This window comes from Ornithorhynchus anatinus, chromosome 10 (genome assembly GCF_004115215.2).
Source record: "Ornithorhynchus anatinus isolate Pmale09 chromosome 10, mOrnAna1.pri.v4, whole genome shotgun sequence".
NCBI lineage: Eukaryota > Metazoa > Chordata > Mammalia > Monotremata > Ornithorhynchidae > Ornithorhynchus > Ornithorhynchus anatinus.
The window spans coordinates 32,452,937-32,475,238 of NC_041737.1; the positions used below are offsets into that span (position 1 = coordinate 32,452,937).

At 60.0% G+C, this 22,302-nt stretch overlaps 1 protein-coding gene across 4 annotated transcripts; it reads left to right on the forward strand.

Annotated features, from left to right (window-relative positions):
* The first annotated feature begins 980 nt into the window (after positions 1-980).
* LOC114814797 (placenta-specific gene 8 protein-like) lies at positions 981-21,809 on the forward strand. 4 transcript variants are annotated; one of them, XM_029074309.2, is made up of 6 exons: positions 981-1,261; positions 8,036-8,190; positions 17,844-18,021; positions 18,537-18,661; positions 20,092-20,206; positions 21,512-21,809. In XM_029074309.2, the coding sequence occupies exons 3-5, from the start codon at positions 17,922-17,924 to the stop codon at positions 20,194-20,196; spliced, it is 330 nt and encodes a 109-aa protein (XP_028930142.1). In that variant the 5' UTR covers positions 981-1,261; positions 8,036-8,190; positions 17,844-17,921; the 3' UTR covers positions 20,197-20,206; positions 21,512-21,809. The 4 variants fall into 4 exon arrangements, with proteins under 4 accessions (XP_028930142.1, XP_028930144.1, XP_028930141.1 ...); XM_029074311.2 differs by lacking the exon at positions 981-1,261 and adding an exon at positions 4,856-5,048; XM_029074308.2 differs by lacking the exons at positions 981-1,261; positions 8,036-8,190 and adding an exon at positions 10,399-10,581.
* The last annotated feature ends 493 nt before the right edge of the window (positions 21,810-22,302 follow it).

The following is a 22,302-nucleotide window of genomic DNA, read 5'->3' on the forward strand; positions in this document are numbered from 1 at the left end:
GTTTGTCCCCTTGGCTCCTTCTCTAAGAGCGGCGGCGCGGCTCAGTGGAAGGGGCACGGGCTGGGGAGTCGGAGGTCGTGGGTTCCAATCCCGGCTCCGCCGCCTGACAGCTGTGCGACTACGGGCGAGTCACGTCACCTCTCTGGGCCTCAGCGACCCCGTCTGGAAAATGGGGATTGAGACCGCGAGCCCCACGGGGGGGGGGGGGGGGGGGGCGACCCGAGTACCTTGTATCCGCCCCCCCCCCGGCGCTTAGAACGGTGTTTGGCACATAGTAAGCGCCTAACGGATGTCGTCGTTATCGTCAAGACCACCGGCGACCTCCATCTTACCTAATCTAGCGGACTCCCTGATCCTGCCTGATCCCTTGGATTTCTTCGACAACGTGGACCCACCCCCGTCCTCTGGAAACGTCAGCCAAGACTCTTTTTTTCCCAATACTCTTCTCCCACGGTTCCCCTCCTACCGCTCCGGCCCAGCCTGCTCGGGCTCTCTTTCCGGATCTTTCCTCTGCGTCCCGTACGTCTCCCCCTCCCCCGGCCCCCGCGCTTCCCCGCCCGGCCGCCCCGGCAGCAGCCGCCGCTCGGGACTGGACTCGAAGGGCGCGGCGTTGCCCCTCTCCTAAACGGCGTGTTAAATTTAACGCCCTTCGGCGTATCGCTTCCCGTGATCGCAGGTGAGCCGGACGAAGAGCCAAGAGGTCGACACGCCGGGTCCCGGTGAGATGTCTTCCGAGAGCAGAAGACGACGGGACTGGAATCGGTAGACTGGGGGGTCCGTTACGGGGGAAGCGGTTCGAAGTAACGGTCGACGGGCACAGTGTAAAAGGCTGGAGGGGAGAACCCGTCGCGGCTGCTGTTATCCGGAAGGGCGACCGAGACGGCCCAGGCAGACCTCCGGGCCGGAGGACGCCCGGGCCAGTCCGGCCCGTTGAAGACCCGAATGGGACCGATGGTCCCGTGCTGGGAGATCCTCAACGCCCCCAATGGGTTGAGGGCTTAAATAGTGTCAGAGGTCTCACGTCCCCGGTTGAGATCTTTCTGCAGAAGCGTTCTCCTCCCCCTCATTCTCCCTCCTCTCTCTTCCCCGTTTCTTCTCACCCCATTAAAGCCCTCCCCGCTCCAGCTCCACCCTCGCGATGCGCTGCCCCAGTCCACCCTGCTGCTCAAAATGAAAAGCGGGACCACCCCGAACGAGCAGCGACGCTGCCTTTTCGAGTTGCGACGTTTCCGGGGGCCCTCAGGCCTGAATCCGGGCTGAGGTAGGCCCCGGCTCATTTTTCAGGAGCACGTGGGAAACCCCCCCCCCCCCCCCCCGACACCTCCGATTTCTGCGCTGTCCTAACGCCTTCCTCGGATCGGCGGGTTTGGGGATTCCCAGCCAAGTCCAAATTCCTCCCACCGCTCTCGGTCTCGTCCCCATAAAGCAAGGGACTCCCTCGGGGAACTAACCTATGCTAGTGGTAGGAAGCTCAGGGGGAAATCCCCCGGCCCCTTCTCCCTACAAGACGGCCGACGGGCTCCTTTGCCCATTACTTGCCCCTCCGCCACCCCTCTCCTCCTTTCTAAAGCTTCCCTTCTACTATCCGAGTTCCAATCTAATGCCGTCTAAGACATTAGCAGCTGCTCGATTGAACTTCCCTCAGGGAGTTAAGAGTCCGTCTTCTTCTAGTCCTTGGAAGAAGTTGGATCGGAAAGTCTCCCTGCCTCTTCCCAACCCTTAGGAGAACGTGCCAGTCAATCGATCCATCACCTATTGAGCACCCGTTGTGTGCGGAGCGCTCTTCTGCTTGGGAGAATACGATAGAACAGAGTTGATAGACACTTTCCCTGCCCAGGAAGGCCTTCTAGTCTAGAGGGGGGAGAAGGAAATGAATATAAATGCGTAAATTAAGGATGCGTCCGTAAGTGCTGTGGGATGGAGGGTGGGGTATTTACTAATGATAATAATAACGTTGGTATTTGTTAAGCGCTTGCTACGTGTCATGCGCTGGGGTAGATACGGGGTAATCGGGTTGTAATCGAACTGCGATCGGGTTGTCCCACGTGGGGTCCACAGTCTTCATCCCCATTTTACAGATGAGGCGACAGGCGCGGAGAAGTTAAGTGAGTCGCCCAAGCTCACGTAGCCGACGAGCGGCGGAGCCGGGATTAAAGCCCGTGACCCCCGACTCCCAGGCCCGGGCTCTTTCCGCTGAGCCCCGCTGCTTCTCTGGGGTGAATAAAGGGTGCAAGGGTGATGCGGAGGGGAGTGGGAGAAGGGGAAAGGAGGGCTTAGCTGGGGGGAAGGCCTCTTGGAGTCGATGGGATTTTAATAAGGAGGTGGAGAGAGCGATGGTCAGGTGTGAAGGCGGAGGGAGTTCCAGGCCGGAGGAAAGACGTGGCTGAGGGGTCAGGGCCGGGATAGACGAGCTCAAGGTACAGTGAGTACGTTGGTATTAGAAAAGCTTGAGGGCTGAGATAAGGTAGGAAGGAACAAGACGATAGATCGCCTCCAAGTCGCCGGTAAAGAGTCTTGGTCGGACGCGGAGGCGGATGGGCAACCACCGAAGAGTCCTGAGGAGCGGAGAGACGTGGACCGAACGGCAGAAGAACGATCCGAGCAGTAGCGTGCGAAATGAATCGGCGTGGGGAGGGGGAAATCAGCAAGGAGGATGAAGCAATGATCAAGGCGGGATAGGGTAAGTCCCTGGATCACTTAACAGCAGTTTGGAGGGCGCGGCGGATTTCAGCGACGTCGTGAAGGTCGCCGTCGGGATTCGGTGACGGATTGCCTGGATTCATTCGATGAGAGAGACGAGCGGAGGATCATACCGGGGTCACTGACCTAGGAGCCGGGACGGTAGCCCCGTCTACACCGACGGAAAAGTCTTGGGGGCGGGGGGCGGGGTTCGGGCGGGAAGATGAGGATTTCTGGTTCGGACACGTTGAATTTGCAGCGTCGGTGGCCCGTCCCAATAGAAATGTCCCGAAGGCAGGAGGAGATAAGGAAACCTGAGAGAAGGAGAGAAATCGGGGCTGGAGTTGTAGGTTTGGTAGTCGTCTGCATCGGGATGAGAGTTTAAGCCGTGGGAGTTGAGTTTTCCAAGGGAGCTGGTGGAAATTGAGAATAAAAGGGGACGTGGAATCGAGCCCTGGACGACTCCCACGGTTACGGGGCGGGAGGCGGGAGAAGCGTACGTAGAAGAGAGGCTGAGAACCAACAGCCAGGGAGACAGGAGGAGAAGGAAGAGAGGGTGGTGTCAGTGAAGCCAGGGTAGGATCACGTTTCTAGGAGTGCGGACGGTTTGATCTGGCAAGAAGGGGATCATTGGTGACCTTCGAGGGCGGTTTTGGTGAAGCGAAGGAGCCAGATCGGAGGGAATGGAGAGAAATGGCGGAGAGAAAGCGGACGTAGCCGGTGTAGAAAACTTGCTCAAGGGGTTTGAAGAGGAATGGGAGGAGGGGGAGGGGGTGATAACTGGTTGGAGCCATGGAGTCACGGGGGTGTGGTGGTTTTTTTAGTACAGGGGATCCAGAATCGTTCTGGAAAGCAGTGGGGAGAAGCCACTGGAGAGAGACGGCGCTCGGGGAGGGCAGAAGGGAGAGGGCGGGTGCTTCGATTAGGGGTGAAGGATTGAGGTCGGAGATGCAGGGTGAGGGGCGTGGATTTGGAGAGGAAGCAGGAGGACCCTTCCCGAAACGCTGGCTGGGAAAGATGGGAGAGTGAAAGAGGGGGCGGGGGGAACTGGAGAGGAGCAGGAGTTTAGGGAGATCACGCCTGATCGCGTCCCTCGGGCGCCTTCCCTTTGGGGCCCTGGAGGGTGTCAGAAGACGCTGCGGGGCGTCTTATGCCGTATCCTCTCCCCTGTCCCTCTCCCCTTAGAGAAGCAGCGTGGCTCAGTGGAAAGAGCCCGGGCTTGGGAGTCAGAGGTCGTGGGTTCGCATCCCGGCTCTGCCACCTGTCAGCTGGGTGACTGTGGGCAAGTCACTTCTCGGTGCCCCGCTCGCCTCATCTGGAAAATGGGGATTAACTGTGAACCTCGCGTGGGACCACCCGATGGCCCTGTATCCGCCCCAGCGCTGAGAACGGCGCTCCGCACGTAGTAAGCGCTTAACAAATACCGACGTTATTATTACTCTGGACCCGGTGAGCACTCAGTAAGTACCACCGACTGACTGATTTTAGGGCAACGTGATGGCTCGGTGTTTCTCACCTGCCGATTCCGCCCCGTGTTCGGTGTGGGCTAAGTACTTACGATCTGCTCGGCGCCGTGCTAAGCCCTGGGGCAGATGGAAGCTAACGTACGTCTCTAGACGTGCAAGCCGGCTGTGGACAACGAACACGTCCGCCGGCTCTGTCGCGTTGCCCCCTCCCCAGCGCGGCGCTCTGCGCGCCGCTGACGGAGCGACCGCCGGTCGGGTCCGACCCGACCCCTGCCCCGCGGGGGGGGCTCAGATAGGAAGGAGAACAGGCGGTGAATCTTCATTAGACCGAGGCGCAGAGAGGTTCGGTGACTCGCCCGAGGTCACGCGGCAGACAGCGGCGGATTCCCAGGCCCGGATCCTTTCCGCCTGTGACGTCACGCGAGTCGCCGCAGGGTCACGGGCGGCCACCGCGCCTGCCGGACTACTGAAATCGCTCAGGCCCGCGGCTGCCAACGCAGCTCGTTTCCTTCTACTCCCCCGACGCGTTCCAGCCTCCTTCTCTTCCCCTTTCCCGTCTTCCCTCCGCCCCCTCCGTGACCCCTTCTTCTTCTTTTTCTTCTCACCTTCCTCCTCTTACTTCTCCTTAGTCCACCCTTCCCCTTTACGCTTTTCCTCATTTTCTGCAACGGCGTCCCTAAAGTGCTGACTACACGGCCAGGACGGTTCCGAGGGCCGGGGTCGACCCGGGCTGATCGGGTCGGACGCGGTCCGGCCCGCAGTCCTGAATCCCAGCTGGCAGATGAGGGAACCGAGGCAGAGAGAAGCGGAGGGAATTGGCCAGAGTCGCGCGGGAGGCAAGTGACGGAGCCGGGACGGGGATCCGGCGCCTGCTTCCTCAAAGGCTCTATCCGCTAGGCCACGGTGTGTCCCCTCTTTTCCCTCCTCCCCATCTTCCCAGCCTCTCCCCCCCGCCGGCCTCCCCCGTCCTCAGGCGTACCGAGTGTGCACCTCTCGCCCAGCGGCTCATGGGAGCCGGGCCGGCTTATTTACGTGAACCTCCTCCCGTGGGGGGCGGTCAGGGAAGCAGCTGCCGCCTCTGGAATTCCCGAAGGCAGTGAATGTTATCGTCCTCGTTCCCTGGGTTCCCCCGCGCGGGGCGGGACGACCGGAGCCCGGGTCCCCCCCAGGCCGCGGCCTTCCCCGGGACCCGAGAGCGGCCACGACGCCGGGGTCCTCGGCTTCGGGTCGGTGCCGTCGGGAGCAGTGAGCTCTCTAGGAACCCGGGGCCGAAGGGCGACCCGTCCAGCTGGGGGTTGTCCGGGATCCGCTAAGCTCCCGAGGCCCCGGAAGCCCCTCTCCTAGAGGGGCGGCCCGGCTTCCTTGGTAGACCGGAGCCCCGGACCTCAGGCGCGGAGAGGCTCTTTGCTTACCAGGTGGTGCCCCCCGTCCTCCCTTTCTACCCTCCCGCGATCGGTCCACCGGGCTTGCATCAGACCCCTGGGGCGTCACGGGGTCTTCCGCCCTGAGAGTTCACCCGTGCGGGACGCTACGCTACCGGTCCTCCGTCACCTTGGAGCCCGGGAGCATTTTGAACACGGTAAAGCCCGAAGAAACAGGTGTCTCGGTCCACATTTATCCTCTTCAACGGGAGCGTGACCAGAATATTTACTTTCCGTATGTAAAAACACAGACAGTCCCTTGACGACACCCTGTCGGGACCCGGTTTCAAACCCAGAGAACCACACGGTCTTCCGCCTCGCGGCTTAGCTTTCTCAGGTTAGCGCACGAAAGGATAAAAGCCCCGCCGTTCCTTTCAGAAGCCCCTTCCTACTTCCCATCCACCTGAGCAAACACGCGAGCGGGTTCAAGCGTCAACCGTTGTGAATTCCGTTCTCCGGGTGGGACGCCGTCCCCGTCCCGCACGGGGCTCGCGCTCCGAGTCCCCGTCTAACAGGTGAGGTGGCCGAGGCCCGGAGAAGTGAAGTGACTCGCCCCAGGTCACCCAGCGGACGGGCGGCACCCCGAGGTGAGTTAAAAGCGTCAACGCCCTCGCGGCCTCAGACCCCGTCTCATCGCTCCGCGTGAGAACGCCGGCTAACGGAACGGAATTAAACGCGCCGTTCGGTGGAAGAGTTTTTCTCGGCTCAGTCCATCGATCGGTCGCGTCTACTGAGCGCTTACTCGGTGCAGAGCACCGTATCCGAGGACCTGAGAGAGTATTATATAACAGAGTTCCCAGTCGGGAGGGGGAACCAGACGTCGCCATCAGTAAGCAAATTACGGATAGGCGGACGGGAGCCGTGGGGCGAGGATGCCGGGGAGCAAGTCAGGGTGACACGGGAGCGAGCGGGAGAAGGGGAAATGGGGGCTTAGTCGGGGAAGGAGGCCCCTTGGAGGAGATGGGCCTTCGGTGAGGCTTCGAAGGCGGGGAGGGTCGTCGTCCGTCGGACACGGTCGAGCGCTTCGAGGCCGACGGTACGGAGTTTCCGTTGGACGCGGAGGCGGACGGGCAACCCCCGGAGGTTCTTGAGGAGCGCGGAGACGTGCGCTGGAGGTTTCCGTAGGAAGACGAGCCGGCCGGGGGAGCGAAGGACGGACCGAAGAGGGAAGAGACGAGAGGGGGGGACGTCAGCGGGGCCGTTCCCACCCCGTCCCCCGCACCAAGCGTCCCCGGGCACCTTGCCTCCGGGACCCTAGGGTGATCTCTTCCACCCCACCACCGTCTTCGAGAAGGACCGACTTTGAGAGAGGCCCCGCGGCCGCCGTCTCTGGAGGGGCGGCGTGGCCCAGTGGCAGGAGCGCGGGTTTGGGAGTCAGGGGACCCGGGTTCCGATCCCGGCTCCGCCGCCTGTCCGCTGCGCGACCTCGGGCGAGTCGCTTCGCTTCTCCGGGCCTCGGTCGCCCCGTCTGTAAAATGGGGCTCGGGACGGGGACCGCGTCCGACCCGGTCGGCTTACGTCTACCCCCGGCGTTCGGTTCAGCGCCTGGCGATGGTAAGCGGCCCAACCAATACCGCCATTAATCGTCATCACCGGTATTATCCTTCGGAAGGCCCCACCCGGCTGCCTCGGCCCCGCAGGGCCCCGAGACGGCGCCTCGCTTCGCTCACCGTCCGAGGCCGAGCCCAACTGGAGAAGCGGCGTGGTTCGGTGGAAAGAGCCTGGGCTTGGGAGTCGGGGGCCGTGGGTTCGAGTCCAAGCTGTGCGACTGTGGGCAAGTCACTTAACTTCTCTGTGCCTCAGTTACCTCATCTGTGAAATGGGGATTGAGCGGGAGCCTCACGTGGGACCACCCGATGACCCTGTATGTGCCCCAGCGCTTAGAACGCTGCTCTGCACACAGTAAGCGCTCAACAGACGCCAACGTCGACCGTCCCCTCACGGGGGCGGCCCATCTCGGGAGACGTCTCCGACCCGCAGGCCCCCTCGTCTCCCTCACTACCCGCTTCCCCGGCGGTTTAGGGCTTTCCCGCGGCTCCCTCTGCGTCCAGCGCCCAATTTGAAAGCCGCCTCGCTCCCGTTTCTGCCCTCCCCCTCAGTTCTCGGGAGTCTCCGGGGGCCTCCTGGTCCCTCCCTCCCCGACGGGTCCCACCCCTCCAGCCCGTTTTCCCCTCTCAGCAGACTCCTGATCTGCTGAGAGGAGGAAACCGCCTCATTAGGCTTACCGGGCGCGGAGCGTTTCGCCGAGCCCCCGAGAAGCCTCTTCTTTCGAATTGCGCTCGAGGCCTACTTCCTCCTGGAAGCTTTCCCAGGCTAACGCCTCCCGCCCCTCAACCCGATCGCCGCACCACCCCTCCCTCGACTCCAGTCCTTTGGACTCGTCGTCTCACACGGTGAAACCGCAAGTCCTGTGGGGGCTTCCTTATTTATCTTCTGGATTCTGTTCACCTAAGCGATACTGTTCCCCAGGAGCCGCTCCACAGAGGTTTCGTGGACTGACCGAAAGATTGTCTCCGAGGCAACACCACCGAGAACTCCCCTTCTCCCACCCGAGGGCTACTGGGGCTTCCCGCTCCCTCCTGCGGCCCTCCGGACCTCACGCCCGGTGACCCGTCTCCTCAGCCGTACGTATTTTGCAACCCCCTCGGATGCTCTTTCTTCCCGAAATGATCATCTCTCACCCAGAAACCCAGCCGCTTTCTATCACCCTCCGGACGCGTCAGAGGTCCCGGGAAACCTTCCCTCCGTAGCCCCGCGATCGACGGGGAGGCCGAAGCACGCCGTGGAGTTCGGCGGTCGAGAGGGTGGAACCGCGAGCGGGGATGCGGGCATTTTTCCGGGTGACTCTCCCCGGCCGGTTTTCAAATATTTCCGTTTCTCTTTTGAATCGTGCCCCCCCCCGGTGAAACGGACTCCCAGGAACCCCTCCACGTTCTGACTTCCGAAAGCACTGCCTTGGAGAGAGATTCCTTTCCGTTGTCCTTTTTTAATCAAAATCGGGCACTGAATGCTTCAGAAAACCCGGGCGGTAGTTGAATCGGTCGGGAATGGGAGTATTTCAAATCTCTCCCCATGCTCTATTCCCTTTCATTTATTATTCGATCCAAAATTAATTGTCGGTTTTTCCTGACGGTTTTTAGTTGAAATTGTATTCGGCAGATATAGGGGCTGCTTGTCGGAGCGCGGCACTAGGATCTGTTTGTTCCCATTAATAACAGCAAAAAGGAATTGTGATATTTGTGAAGCACTTACGACGCGCCAAGCGCCGGGAGAGGCATCAAATAATCTGATCGGACACAAGCCGGGCCTCACGGTCAAAGGGGGAGGGAGAGAAGATAGTTAATCCCCATCTTCCCTGTGAGGAAACTGAGGCACAGAGAGGTCATTCAATAGTATCTATTGAGCGCTTACTACGTGCGGAGCACCGTACTAAGCGCTTGGAATGGACAATTCGGCAACAGACAGACACCGTCCCCGCCCACTGACGGGCTCACAGTCTAATCGGGGGAGACGGACGGACGGACAAAAACAAGACAACTTCATCGCGATAAGTAGAATCAAGGGGATGTACAGCTCATTAACGAAACAAATGGGGGAATAAATAGGCAATACAGCAGGCAAGCGGTAGAGCCAGGATTAGAAGTCTGATCTCCTGACTCCACGGTCCTCTGCTCTCTCCGTTTGGCCACACTGCTTCTCTTACTTTGACGTTACTGAAAGCAAGTGAAGTGTCAAAGTCTGGGCGTTCCTGAGAGAGAAGTGCAATAATTTCGAGGGCAACACACCACTCGGCTATTCCTACGTCCTCGTTATTTCATTTTGACCGCCCTCTTGTTACCCGCCTCTGTTTCCAGTAGCTGAAAATGAAGAGACGAGCCCGTTCCCCTCCCCAAAAAGGAGAAGGCGAAGCAAAGGCTGGGGCTGGGGATGAGGGGGGAGGAAGCCGGGGACCCGGCCCTCCTGGGGACTCCTGTCTACCTTCGATTAGACTGTAAGCCCGTCAGTGGGCAGGGACTGTATCTGCTGCCGATCCGTACATTCCAAGCGCTCAGTACTCTGCACATAGTAAGCGCTCAACGAATGCTATTGAATGAATGAATAACCTGGGACTTTGGGGGCAGGGGTCGGACGTGATCACTTATCCTCTCCCTCTTTGATCCCCGTGTCAGCCTCCTCGCTATCCTTCCTGTCTCTTCCCCCCTCCAGTCCACACTTCACTCGGCCGCCCAGATGGTTTTTCTACCGAAACGTTCGGCACGTTTGCCCACTTGCCAAGAAACGCCACTGCCCCGTCGAACAAAAAGACCCCTCGCCGTCGGCTTTAAAGCGCTCGACCTCGTCCCCGCCTATCTCACCTCGTTACCCCCCTGCTACGACCCAGCCCGCACGCTTTGCTTTTCTAAAGCTAACCTTCCCACTCCACCTCCATCTCGTCTATCTCGCCACCAACTCCTCTCCCACGTCCCGCCTCGGGCCTGGAATAGCCCTCCCTCCTAAAACCCGCCCGGCCGTTACTCCCCTCGCCTAATCGAAGGCGCGTCTCCTCCGGGAGGCCCTCCCTGACTAAACCCTCCTTTCCTCTTCGCCCACTCCCTTCTGCGTCGCCCTGAGTCGTTCCCTTTATTCGTCCCCCCTCCCGGCCCCACAGCACTTACGTACGTATCTGTAACTTATTTATTTCTGTTAATGCCCGTCTCCCCCTCCAGACCGTAAACTCACCGCGGACGGGAAGCGTGTCCGTTCACTGTTATCCCGTGTTCTTCCGAGTCCTCGGTCCAGCGCTCTGCACACGGTGAGCGCTCAGTCAGTACGGCCGAACCTCGGAAGAGCGTGATCCCTCGCTCGACTGATCACTGGTATCCATGGAGGGCTGACCGTCCCTTGAGAGAGTACAGTTCAGTAGAGTTGGGAGACTCAATCCCTGCCCCCGAAGCATTTACAGGCGCGAGAGGAAGACGGACGTGAAAATAGATCACGAAATTATGGATGAGGTCAGGAGCCGAACGTGAGGATACGTACGTAGGGGCTGGGGGTCGGGTGACTATCGAGCGCTTAAGGGGTACGGATCAGAGCGCGTAGGTGACGCATAAGGGAAAGCCTCTTGGAGATGGGATTTTATTAGGTTTTCGAAGACGAGAACGATGCTGACCTGTTAATATATGAAGGGGGAGGCTGTCCCAGGCTAAAATAATGATGATAATAACGTTGGTATTTGTTAAGCCCTTACCATGTGCTGTTCTAAGCGCTGGGGTAGATCCAGGGTAATCGGGTCGTCCCCCGTGAGCCTCACGGTCTTAATCCCCATTTTCCAACTGAGGTCGCCGAGGCCCAGAGAAGCGAAGCGACACACAGTCACACAGTCACAGACACACAGTCACACAGCAGAGAGAGGGGTAGAGCGGGGATTCGAACCCCTGACCTCCGACTCCCGAGCCCGGGCTCTCGCCACTGGGCCACGCCGCTTCTTCTCAAAGGGGGTTGCGGGCAAGAGGTCGGCAGGGAGCCGGATGAGATCGAGGCGGAGTGGGTAGATTGACTTTAAAGGAGGGAAATGTGGAGGCCGGGGTGGAATGGGAGATCGGCGAGGTAAGGGAGGATGGACGGGGGGAGCTCACTGAGTACGTTCAAGCCATGCTAACACGCTAATCCAAGCGCTTAGCGTATCTTTCCTCGACTACTGCCTCGGCCTCCTTGCTGACCCCCCCCCCGCCCGCCTCCCAGCTCTCCCCTCTCCCGTCCCTATTTCACTCGGTTGCCCGTGTCATTTTTCTAAAATCCACCCCTGCATCAAACAGAAAACAGAAAAGGCGCTGGTTTTAAGGCACCCAGGCGCTCTCCTCCTCCTACCTCGACTTGCTGATCTCCTGCTACGACCCAAATCGATCAGCTTTGGAGTCAGGGCTCATGAGTTCGAATCCCAGCTCTGCCACTTGTCGGCTGTGTGACTGTGGGCAAGTCACTTAACTTCTCTGTGCCTCAGTTCCCTCATCTGTAAAATGGGGATGAAGACTGTGAGCCCCACGTGGGACAACCTGATTCCCCTATGTCTACCCCAGCGCTTAGAACGGTGCTCGGCACATAGTAAGCGCTTAACAAATACCAACATTATTATTATTATTATTATCAGCGGTGTTTTTTGAGCGCTGACTGTACTGAGGGCTTAGGAGAGTCCGATACGGCAGACTCGGTAGGCACGTTCCCCTCCCAGAGGAAGCTTACAAGTCTCGATGGAGAGAGCGACGTTACCATAAATAAATAAATTCCAGAAATGCGCATAGATGCCGTGGAGCTGAGGGTGGAGTAAATACGGCGTGAAAATACAGATCCAGGGGCACGGGGGAGGGGAAAGGGGCTTAATCGAGGCGGGCCCGTCGGGGGAAATGCGATTTCAATGGGGCTTCGAAGGTGGGGAGAGTTGTGGTCTGTCCTATCTGGAGGGGAGAGGGATCCCAGGTCAGAGAGAGGATCGTGAGCATTATTTACTGTGCGCCGAGCACTGGAGTAGATATAAGATCATCGGATCGGACACGGTCCCAGCCTCGCACTCCGAGGAGGAGGGAGAGGGAAGGCGAGGGGACGGCGGCGAGATAGAAGCGATCAGATAGTAGCCGGTAGGTGGGCATTAGGGGAGCAAAATGCGTGGGCCGGGTCGTAGTAAGAAATCAGTGAGTTGAAGCGGTAGAGGGTGAACAGACTGAGCTCTCTCCAAGTGAACTTCGCTCCTCTACGCCAGCCTGGCTCTAAAGCCTCTGTACGCAGATCTTCCTGTCCCTCTGCCGTTCCCCGGCCCACGTTTTCCCTCTGGCTTGGAACTCCCCCCCCCCCCCATCGTGTATCCGAAAGACCACCGGAGGGTTTTAAGGAGTAGGGGGACGTGGACTGAGCTTCTTTTCGGAAAATCGATCGAGCAGCAGAGTGGCGTGTGACTGGAATGGTGGGAAGGTCGGCGTCGAGAAGCGGCGTGGCCTAGTGGAGAGAGCACGGGCCTGGGAGCTAATCCCGGCTCCGCCTCGCGTCTGCTGAGTGACCCGGGGCGAATCGCTTAACTCCTCTGGTGCCTCGGTCACCTCACCTGTAAAATGAGATCAAGACCGTGAGCCCCATGTGAGACGGGGACCGGGGCCAACCCGATTACCTCGTCCCCACCCCAGCACGTAGATCAGTGTTTGGCAGAGAGTAAGTGCTTAAAAAATACCACAGTGTTATCATTACCATCACTGATGTCGAGGCTGATGCAGCAATCAAGGCAGTGAGGAGCAGTGGAGGAGCAGCTCGGTTGGAGATACGGTGAAGATAGAACTGACCGTGTTCGGGGACCACCTGAATATACGGGTGGAATGAGAGAGAGATGAGGAGAACGCCGAGGTCACGGGCTCGTTCATTCAGTCGGTCGTATTTATTGAGCGCCCTCTGCGCGCCGAGCACCGTCCCGAGGTCTCGGAAAGTACGGTTCAGCGATAGAGACGATCCCTGCCCACACCGGGCGTGCGAGATAGGGAGGGTGATGGCGTTGTTTACGGCGCTGGGGAAGTCACAGGGAGGGCAGGATTCAGGTGGGAAGACGAGGAGTCCGTGTCGAGGCGTCGGACTATCCAACCGGAGACGTCCCGAGCGCCGAAAAAGACGAGGGACTGCAGAGGAAGAGAGAGAAAGGCAGGACTGGAGGGGCGGCCTCGGGAACCGTCCGTAGGGATGGTGGTCGAAGCTCTGGAAATGAGCGAGCTCTCCGAGGGCTGGAGAACGGAAGGGTCCCCAGAACCGAGCCTCGAGGGACTCCCCCAGGGTGGGACGGGAAGCGGAGGCGGTGCTGACGGAAGACACCGAAAAAGGGCAAGCGCAGAGAGAGGACCGGGAGACCTTTCCCAACTCGGCCCTCACCCCTCTCTCTTGGGCCTCCCTTCTGCATCGCCTTGGCATTTATAATAATGTTGGTATTTGTTAAGCGCTTACTCTGTGCGGAGCACTGTTCTAAGCGCTGGGGTAGACGCAAGGGAGTCAGGTTGTCCCACGTGGGGCTCACAGTCCTAATCCCCATTTTACAGGTGAGGTAACTGAGGCACGGAGAAGTTAGGCGACTTGCCCACAGTCACACAGCCGACAGGTGGCGGAGCCGGGATTCGAACCCGTGACCTCTGACTCCAAAGCCCGTGCTCTTTCCACTGAGCCACGCTGCTTCCCATTTAGGTCTGTCCCCCCTGCGCGCTCTGACAGTCACCCCTCCCCAAGCCCTCAAAGCATTTCAGACTCTTCCTTCCGTAATTTATTTTAATGCCTGTCCGCCCCGCGTAGCCTGTAGACTCCTTATGGGCAGGGAGCGCGTCTCCCAACTCAGCTGTATTTCACCCTCCCAAACACTCGGAACAGTGCTCTGCCAGTGGGAAGGCACTCAATAAATGGAATGATTTAACCGATTTTCCCCCGGAAAGCCCGGCCCTCCGCCCCCGCTGCAGAGGGCGGAAAGTTGGACAGTTTGAGTGGTGATCTAGATGTTCGGTTCCAAACCAGGAGAGGTGTTCGAGGTTCTCTTCCCCGCTTCCAAGCCCTCCTGAGAGCTCCCCTCCTCCAGGAGGCCTTCCCAGACCGAGCCCTCCCTTTCCCTCTGCTCCTCCTCCCCATCGCCCCGACTCCCTCCCTCTGCTCTCCCCCCCTCCCCTCCCCACAGCGCTTGTGTCTATCTGTACACATTTATGATTCTATTCCTTTTATTAACGATGTGCACCTATGTATAAGTCTATTTATTTCGGCGCCACCGACGCCCGTCTCCTTGCTTTGTCTCCTTGTCCGCCTCCCCCTTCTAGACTGTGAGCCCGTCGTTGGGTAGGGATCGTCCCTATCCGCTGCCGAACCGTGCCTCCCAAGCGCTTAGTACAGTGGTCCGCCCACCGTAAGCTTCTCCATCTACACTCCCTCCCTCGGTGAATTCATCCGCTCCCACGGCTTCGACTGTCGTCTCCACGCAGATGACACCCGGATCTACGTCTCCTCCCCTGTTCCGTCTCCCTCCCTCCAGGCTCGCGTCTCCTCCCGCCTTCAGGGCGTCTCCACCCGGATGTCCGCCCGCCACTTGAAACTCCACACGTCCGAGACCGAGCTCCTCATCTTCCCTCCCGAACCCCGTCCTCTCCCCGACTTTCCCGTCACTGTGGGCGGCACGACCGTCCTTCCGGTCTCGCGACCTCCGTGTCCACCTTGACTCGGCCCTCTCAGTCACCCCACGCATCCAATCCGTCACCCGAACCTGCCGGTCTCACCTTCGCCAGGTCGCCGAGACCTGCCCTTTCCTCTCCATCCAAACCGCCACCTCGTTAGTACAATCGCTCATCCTATCCCCGCCGGATTACCGCATCAGCCTCCTGTCTGATCCCCCAGCCTCCTGTCTCCTGCTGCCCAGATTATCTTTCCACCGAAACGCTCCGGGCATATCACTCCCCTCCTCAAAAATCTCCAGCGGTTGCCCACCGACCTCCGTGTCAAGCAATAACTCCTCACTCTTGGCTTCAGAGCCGTCCATCCCCTTGCCCCCTCCTACCTCGCCTCCCTTCTCTCCTTCTACAGCCCAGCCCTCGCACCCCACTCCTCCGGTGCTTCATTTTCAGCTGTCCCGCCGTCGACCCCTGGCCCACGTCCTACCCCTGGCCCGGAACGCCCTCCCTCCTCAGATCTGCCGAGCGTTCACATCTCCCTCCTTCAAAGCCCTACTGAAGACTCACTTCCTTCCCAGACCGAGCCCCCCCCTTTTCCTCAGCTCCACCTCCCCTCCCCATCTCCTCAGAAGAGAGTCCCACGCACGTGGGGCTCGGAGCGGTCCCAAAGAGTACTGGACCTGCCTCTCTTGCTTCCCTTCTTGGGACTCTCTAGAAAAGAGGAACAGAAGTATTCTAATGAAACTAAGAAGTCAGAGTGCTTCAGTTCTGTTTCTTTTGGGCCCGTCGCAGACCTGAGAATTTTCTGCGTTAGAACGGAATTCCGCCGCAAATATCGTCGCTGTCGTCGTCCGATCCGAACGAACGGACTCTCTGGCTTGACGCTGGGAGGTTTACCAGATGCGTGCCCCGCCTGACCGGGCTGTACGTTCCCAAAGGGGGACGTAACCGCGATGGCCAGATGGAAGTTAGCCTAGGGCCAGCTTCAGGCAACTGGTCCCTTTGAGGTGGGGAGAAATCCGCCCCCTCACCCCTTTCCTCGTGATGCTATAAAGAGGCCTTCCCGATGTCCCCAGACTTTGTGCCTTTCCCTTGGGGACCCCTCCTCACCACCCCGGGCTCCGGAACGATCGTGTTCCCCCCGCCAGCTAGCACAGCTGGAGCTTCTGACTCGGGTTGAGGGACACGAATAATCAACCCGCTGCGACTCCTAAAACATCCTTGTTTGAATGCATAAATACCCGCCCACACACCGCCCCCGCCAAGGGGACTCTGCGGGGTCCAAGTCACACATAAATAGCGAAGCGAATGCTTCCGGCATCCCCGCCCAACGAAGAGGAATCCGATTTCCGGGGAACCTGCCTAGTTGGTCGCGGGTGAAATTTCTCTCAGCATCTCCGGATGTGGTCGGTGCCTGGAGCGTTTGTTCTGTTGCCTTGTGGCCCAGGCTGGGCCTCCTCTTGCCACAGTTAGGGCCAGTTAGGAAAAGCTTCTCGCCCGCCCTTTCGGATGATTCTGTTTATCGTGATGAAGTTGTCTTGTTTTTGTCCGTCCGTCTCCCCCGATGAGACTGTGAGCCCGTCGGTGGGCAGGGCAATCTCTATCTGAATTGTCCATCCCAAGCGCTTAGTCCAGTGCTCTGCACGTAGTAAGCGCTCAATAAATACTACTGAATGAACGATGATAGAGTCTCCCTTTAAGAGCGACGGATGAGCCTCACACTTTGCCAAGTCGGGACCAAGGATCTGTGCAAAGAAGTTGATCTGAGAGGTGCTGGCCTGCACGATGCCGCTCACCCTCTCTCGTTCCTGCCAGGCGTGTTCCCGCTGGGGCGGGCATTGGTCTGAACTAGACTTCCGAGCTTCCACCCCTCCCATTCACCGAACGGTGTTTGGGGTAGAATTCATTCAGTCAGATTTATTGAGCGCTTACCGTGTGCGGAGCACCGTACTAGAAGCGCTTGGAAAGTACAGTTCGGCAATAAAGAGAGACGATCCCTACCCGACATCGGGCTCACGGTCTCGAAGCGGGGAGACAGACGACAAAACAGGTACAAGTAAACAGGCGTCAATAAAAATAGATAGAATTATAGATCTATACGCATCATTAATAATAATACATAGAATAATAAATATGTACAAATATGCACAAGTGCCGTGGGGCGGGGGGGGGGGATAGGGAAGGGGTCGGGGCGGTGGGGAGGGGAGGAGGAGGAGGAGGAGGAGGAGCAGAGGGCAAGGGAGGGCTCCGTCTGGGAAGGCCTCCTGGAGGAGGTGAGCTCCCAGTAGGGCTTTGAAGGGGGGAAGAGAGCCAAGTTGGCGGAGGTGAAGAGGGAGGGCGTTCCAGGCCAGAGGCGGGATGTGGGCCGGGGGTCGACAGCGGGACGGGAACGAGGCCCGGTGAGGAGGTGAACGGCAGAGGAGCGGAGTGTACGGGCTGGGCGGTAGAAAGAGAGAAGGGAGGTGGGTGGGGGGGGCGAGGAGATGGACAGCTTTGAAGCCAAGAGTGAGGAGTTTTTGCTTAATACGAAGGTTGATAGGCAACCACTGGAGGTTTTTGAGAAGGGAAGTGACAGGCGCCGAGCGTTTCTGCAGAGAGATAATCCGCGTAGCGGAGGGAAGTGTAAACTGAAGCGGGGAGAGGCAGGAGAATGGGAGATCAGAGAGGAGGCCGGTGAGGTCGTCCGGTCGGGATAGGCAGCGGTTTGGATGGAGAGGAAAGGGCGGATCTCGGCGACGTTGTGAAGGTGAGGCCGGCACGTTCGGGTGACGGATTGGAGGTGCGGGGTGAATGAGAGGGCGGAGTCAAGGAGGACACCGAGGTTGCGGGCCCGTGAGACGGGAAGGATGGCAGTGCCGTCCCCAGTGACGGGCGAGTCAGGGAGAGGACGGGGTCTGGGCGGGAAGAAAAGGAGCTCGGTCTTGGATAGAGCTGCCTGAGCAAGGCCAAAATTGCTTTCGAACCAGGCCAAGAGATAGGATTGGTGTGTACGGTTGAGGGCTGAATTAGGTTCAAGAACTGGTCTGCTCGAAAGAGGACTGGCTCGCCGGCCCACTCCTTGACCTCTCGGTGTTTAATTTTAGACAGGTGAGAATTAAACGGTGGCTTGACGTTCCCTCTTTTCCGTCTTTCAGGCTTTGTGGGATTTCCCCACCCCGATTTGAGAACCGATCTTTCCACGGGCTGTGGACGACGCGACTCCTGCCCTGGCCATGACTACGGTTGTAACTCAGCCCCAACCCGGCACAGACGCCGCCGTGGCCAGTGACTGGCAATCCGGGGTATTTGGCTGCTTCGAAGACACCGGAGTCTGTAGGTGGACGGTTGCTTCCTTGGGGGCGGGTCAGGGCGGCGGCGTGAGGGCCGAGGGAGCCACGGTCGCTTCCCGCTCCTATGGGAAACACCCGAGATGGGACCCAATCTCCGACCCGCCGGGGCTTTCGGTCTAAGAGGGAGGGGGAGCAGCTACCGTACCCCCGTTTTACAGACGGAGAAACTGAGAAGTGATCCCCCGAGGTCAGACTAGAACCCGGGTCCCCCGACTCCCGGGCCCGGGCTCCATCCCTTCGACCTCATTGCCATCCCGCCTCCCGGTCGGGTCAACGTCAACCTCGGCTGCCTGAAGTCGAGGCAGCCGAAGGCAATTAAAATTCGACGCGCCGGATCTTTCACCTCTCTTTGCCCTAGTAGCCAGCTTAGTGGGCGTTTTCTGATCCCTGACGGCGGGCGGCCGTAATCCCGCGCTTTGGGTTGAAAGGCTCAAGTGACTTCCAGTTTTAACGGGGAAAATCTTGGCTAACTCCCGGTGCGTTTCTCTCGGTGTTCAGGCGTCCGTGGGACTTTCTGCTACTTGTGCCTCGGGTGTCAGGTGGCCAAGGACATGAACGAGTTCTGCCTGTGCGGGTCGAGCGTGGCCCTGAGGACCCTGTACCGCACGAAATACGGCATCCCCGTGAGTGACCGTCCACCCGCCCGCTCGGTGCTCAGGGTCAGGTGGGGCCTGGCCGGTCCCCTGCACCGGGCCTCCGGGCCTCCTGTTTGTCTGACCGCTGGGCCGTGCAGTCGCCGGAACCCAACCCCACCCGATTCCCCCACCCCCGAGCCCCCACGTCCTGTTCTCGCTTCCTCCTAGCCACCGGCCGCCAGCCGCCCTCCCGGGGTGGGGCCTAGAGAGCAGCCCCTGGCCGGTGCTCTCCCGGACTCCGCCGTCTTGTAGTGAACGCCACAGCCGCGGCCGAAGGGAGGTGCGGCCCCTCCGTCTCCCCTCACCCCCGGGCCCCTCCCTTCCTTCCCCTCCCCTCCTCCCTCCGCCCCGGGCTGGGCAAGCGGGATTCCGAGTGGAGGCCACTGCTCTCTTGGCCCACCCGGCCCTTATCAGAAGGGACTTTTCGTTCGTTCATTCAACGGTATTTACCGAGGGAGGGCTTGCTACGTGCAGAGCGCTGGACGGAGCGCTTGGGACGGACAATTCGGCCACAGATCGAGACCGTCCCTGCCCATCGACGCGCTCACGGTCTGGTCGGGGGACTTCCCGTGGCCTTAATGAGGCCGGCCCTCCCGGTCTGCCCGGGTCAGGAAGAGCCCCCGGGGATCGGACCAGCGAGAGTCAGTAGGTCGGCTTGATTGATGATGATAATCATGCTAGCATCCGCTAAGCATTTCTATCTGTGCAAGCACCGAGGTAAACACGAGATGGGGCCTCGTGTACTGGGGCCCATTTTGCGGGGAAGGAAACTGAGGCACAGAGAAGCTGATTGACACGCCCCAGGTCACGCACCAGCTTTGTGGCGGAGCGGGATTAGAACTCGGGTCCTCTGACTCCCAGGCCCCTGCTGTTTCCACTCGGCCCCGCCGCTCCCCCGAGGCCGTGGCTTCCCTCGGTAGCCTCCTCCGTCGCTTAATCACGGTCGGAGCGGCCTTCCTCGGGTCCGACTGACCTTTTCCCCGCCGATCTTGCCGCTTGTTTCCTCTAATCCTGTCCCCCGTGGACACGGAGAGAGCCTCCGCACCCCTCCCGGAGCGACCCGGCGGGCCGTGACCTTCCCCTCACCGTGCCGAACTACCCGGGTCCTGCGCCCTTCCTCCCCGGGGCCCGTCTTGCGTCCCTTTGACCGTTGATTTTCCAGCGCCTCCCGGGGTCCTCTCCGACAACTCGTCTTCCTCCGGAAATCCGGAGACATCCCCTTCCCCTCCCACCTCGATCCCCGGAGCCGTGCTGGGACCCGGCCAGCGGGGTCCGAGGAGGACGGCCGGAAGCTCTCCCTCTGCCAAATGGAAAACGTCACCCATTTGCAGCCTTTTCTCAGGGTGTCTTCCACGCTCCTGACCCCGGAGCTAGTTGCCCTCTCGTCGCATTTAATTCTCTCTCCTCTCTGGAACCAGGGTTCGATCCTCAGCGATTTCCTGTGGTTGTCGTGTTTCTCTCCGTGCGCTCTCTGCCAACTGAAGCGGGACATTAACAAAAGGAAATCGACCAACACTTTCTAGGGACCGGACGGTGAGTGTATCGCCCCGTCCTCTCTCGCCGAGGCCGGGGATGCCGTGGGGAGCGAATGCGGGTTCGGAGGTGCGACCCCCCTCCCGCCCCCGAGGTTTAAAAAAGGAGGGAGGCAGAGCGGGTGGGATTAATGCCCCAGCCCAGATCGGCGGCCAAGGGGACACGCTCTTGTCTGAGGGTTCAGTTCCCTGGGTAGGACCGGGCCCAGACCATCGTCTCTGGAAAACCGGGGCCGCCCAGGCGGCCGTCACGGAGACCAAAATCTCTCCCCCGGAGCCGCGCAAACGGGGCAAACTCAGCTTTCCCCTTCCCAGCACTGACCAGGTCACTCTTATCAGTCCTTTCACTTACCGGCGGCGCGTATCGAGAACTGACTTTGGCCGACACTGCGGCCCGGTCTCGGGACAGACCTTAAGATGCGGGACGGGTGGGGGAAGCGACAGGATGTAAGGATACGTCATAAGAGCTGCGGGGCCGGGAGTGGAGTGAATATCCAGGTGCTCAAGGGGTGTAGATCTGAGCGTCTAGGCGATCCAGGAGGGAAGGGAGAATAGGGTGATGGGAGGAAAAGTTAGTCGGGGAATTCTTTATGATTTTAAGAGGGCTTGGAAGGTGGGGAGAGGGCCGGTCTGCCAGATAGGAAGCGAGGGAGTTCCGGGCTGGCGGGAGGGGGGCGAACGTGGTGTGAATCGTACGAAGCACTTGGGAGAGGACGATACGACGGTCGGTAGACACATGGCCTAGTGGATAGAGCCCGGGCCCGGGCGTCGGGTCGTGGGTTCCCACCCCGGTTCTCCCGCCTGTCTGCTGTGGGATCTTGGGCAAGTCCCCTTCAGCAATAGAGAGAGAGACAACCCCTGCCCGCAGCGGGCTTCCAGTCTCAAAGGGAGGGGACCAGAGCCACCGCGAGCCCCGTGACCCCGGGCGCTCGAGCCGCGGATCCTCGGCTGTGGCTCGCTGGCACATCACCGGGGGCCGGCGGTAGCTTGCCGGGGTCGCTTCGGAAAGGCCCGTGGGGAGAATTCCTTGCCTCTAGTGTCTTCCGCACCGGTCCCGGATGCCGCCACCGCCCTCGGCCCCTGCCACCGGGGTTCGGAGACTTCCCTGGTGGGTGACTGCACCAGGCCCGGGCCCAAAGGACATCTGCAGCTTGACGCCGGCTGACGGGGCATCCCCGTGATCCACACCCACCCACCTGGCCCCGTAGATACGTGAGAGCCAGCGGGAGGCCCAGAGAATTACAGCAGGACGAGGTGAGTGAACGGGCCGCTCAACCCTGACCCCATTTGTTCCGTGTTCTCGCAGGTCTGTTCAAATGGCATCAGAGCCTTCTCCGACTCAAACGCCGCCGCCGCCGCCGCCAGCCCGGGCTCTGTTATTCCAGACGCAGTTGCCGCTGCTCCTGCCGGGGTGGGGAGGAGATCTCAGGGCCACCCCCCGCTCCCGCCGCCAGGCAGACCTGTTCTCCCCAAACGGTTTTGGCCAGTCCTCGCCCCGGAAGATTTTCTTGGCTCTCTCTTGACTTCGCATCCGTACGTTGCATTGATTTTTGAAGTTTCCAAATAAAATTCCTCAACGGAGGAGTCCCCGCCTCCCTCCTGTAGGGCTCGGAACCCCCGTCAGCGTTCTCTCTCCCGCTCCGCCCTCCACCTTTTCCCCAGACCCGCCCCACCCTCCCCGGACGAGGCCGTCCCGAGGTCCGGGGACGGAGCCTCCTTCGGCTTTCCGGCCGGGCGCCGCGGCGAGCCTGCCTACTTTCAGTCTGCGGCGAGTAAGGGCGAGCGACAGATTAAATTTTGGATTGAGGCCGGGGGGCGCCCGTTGGGGCTAAGCTTTTCCTGCGTGCAGAGCCCCATACTAAGCGCTGGGAGGGAATCCACGGGTGGGAATTCGTTGCGGGGCTCCCAATCCAAGCACCCGATCCGGTGCAAGATTTTTCAGATTCATCTCGGCCTGGCTGCACCAGGGGGGCTCAGAGAGGATTAACCTCAAGGGTTCAAGTCAGAGAAGACTTTAAAAAGAACAGAGTACGTTGCTCCCGGGAGGGGGCTGCTGGCTCCGCTTGACCGGAATCAAGCTGCGAAGCCCTCCGCACC

Excerpts from the sequence above, each read along its gene's own strand:
- LOC114814797 (XM_029074309.2), top strand. The coding sequence starts at position 17,922 with ATGACTACGGTTGTAACTCAGCCCCAACCCGGCACAGACGCCGCCGTG. Across the intron at positions 18,022-18,536 it reads CTTCGAAGACACCGGAGTCT|GCGTCCGTGGGACTTTCTGC; the intron begins GTAGGTGGACGG and ends CTCGGTGTTCAG. Across the intron at positions 18,662-20,091 it reads GCACGAAATACGGCATCCCC|GGTTCGATCCTCAGCGATTT; the intron begins GTGAGTGACCGT and ends CTCTGGAACCAG.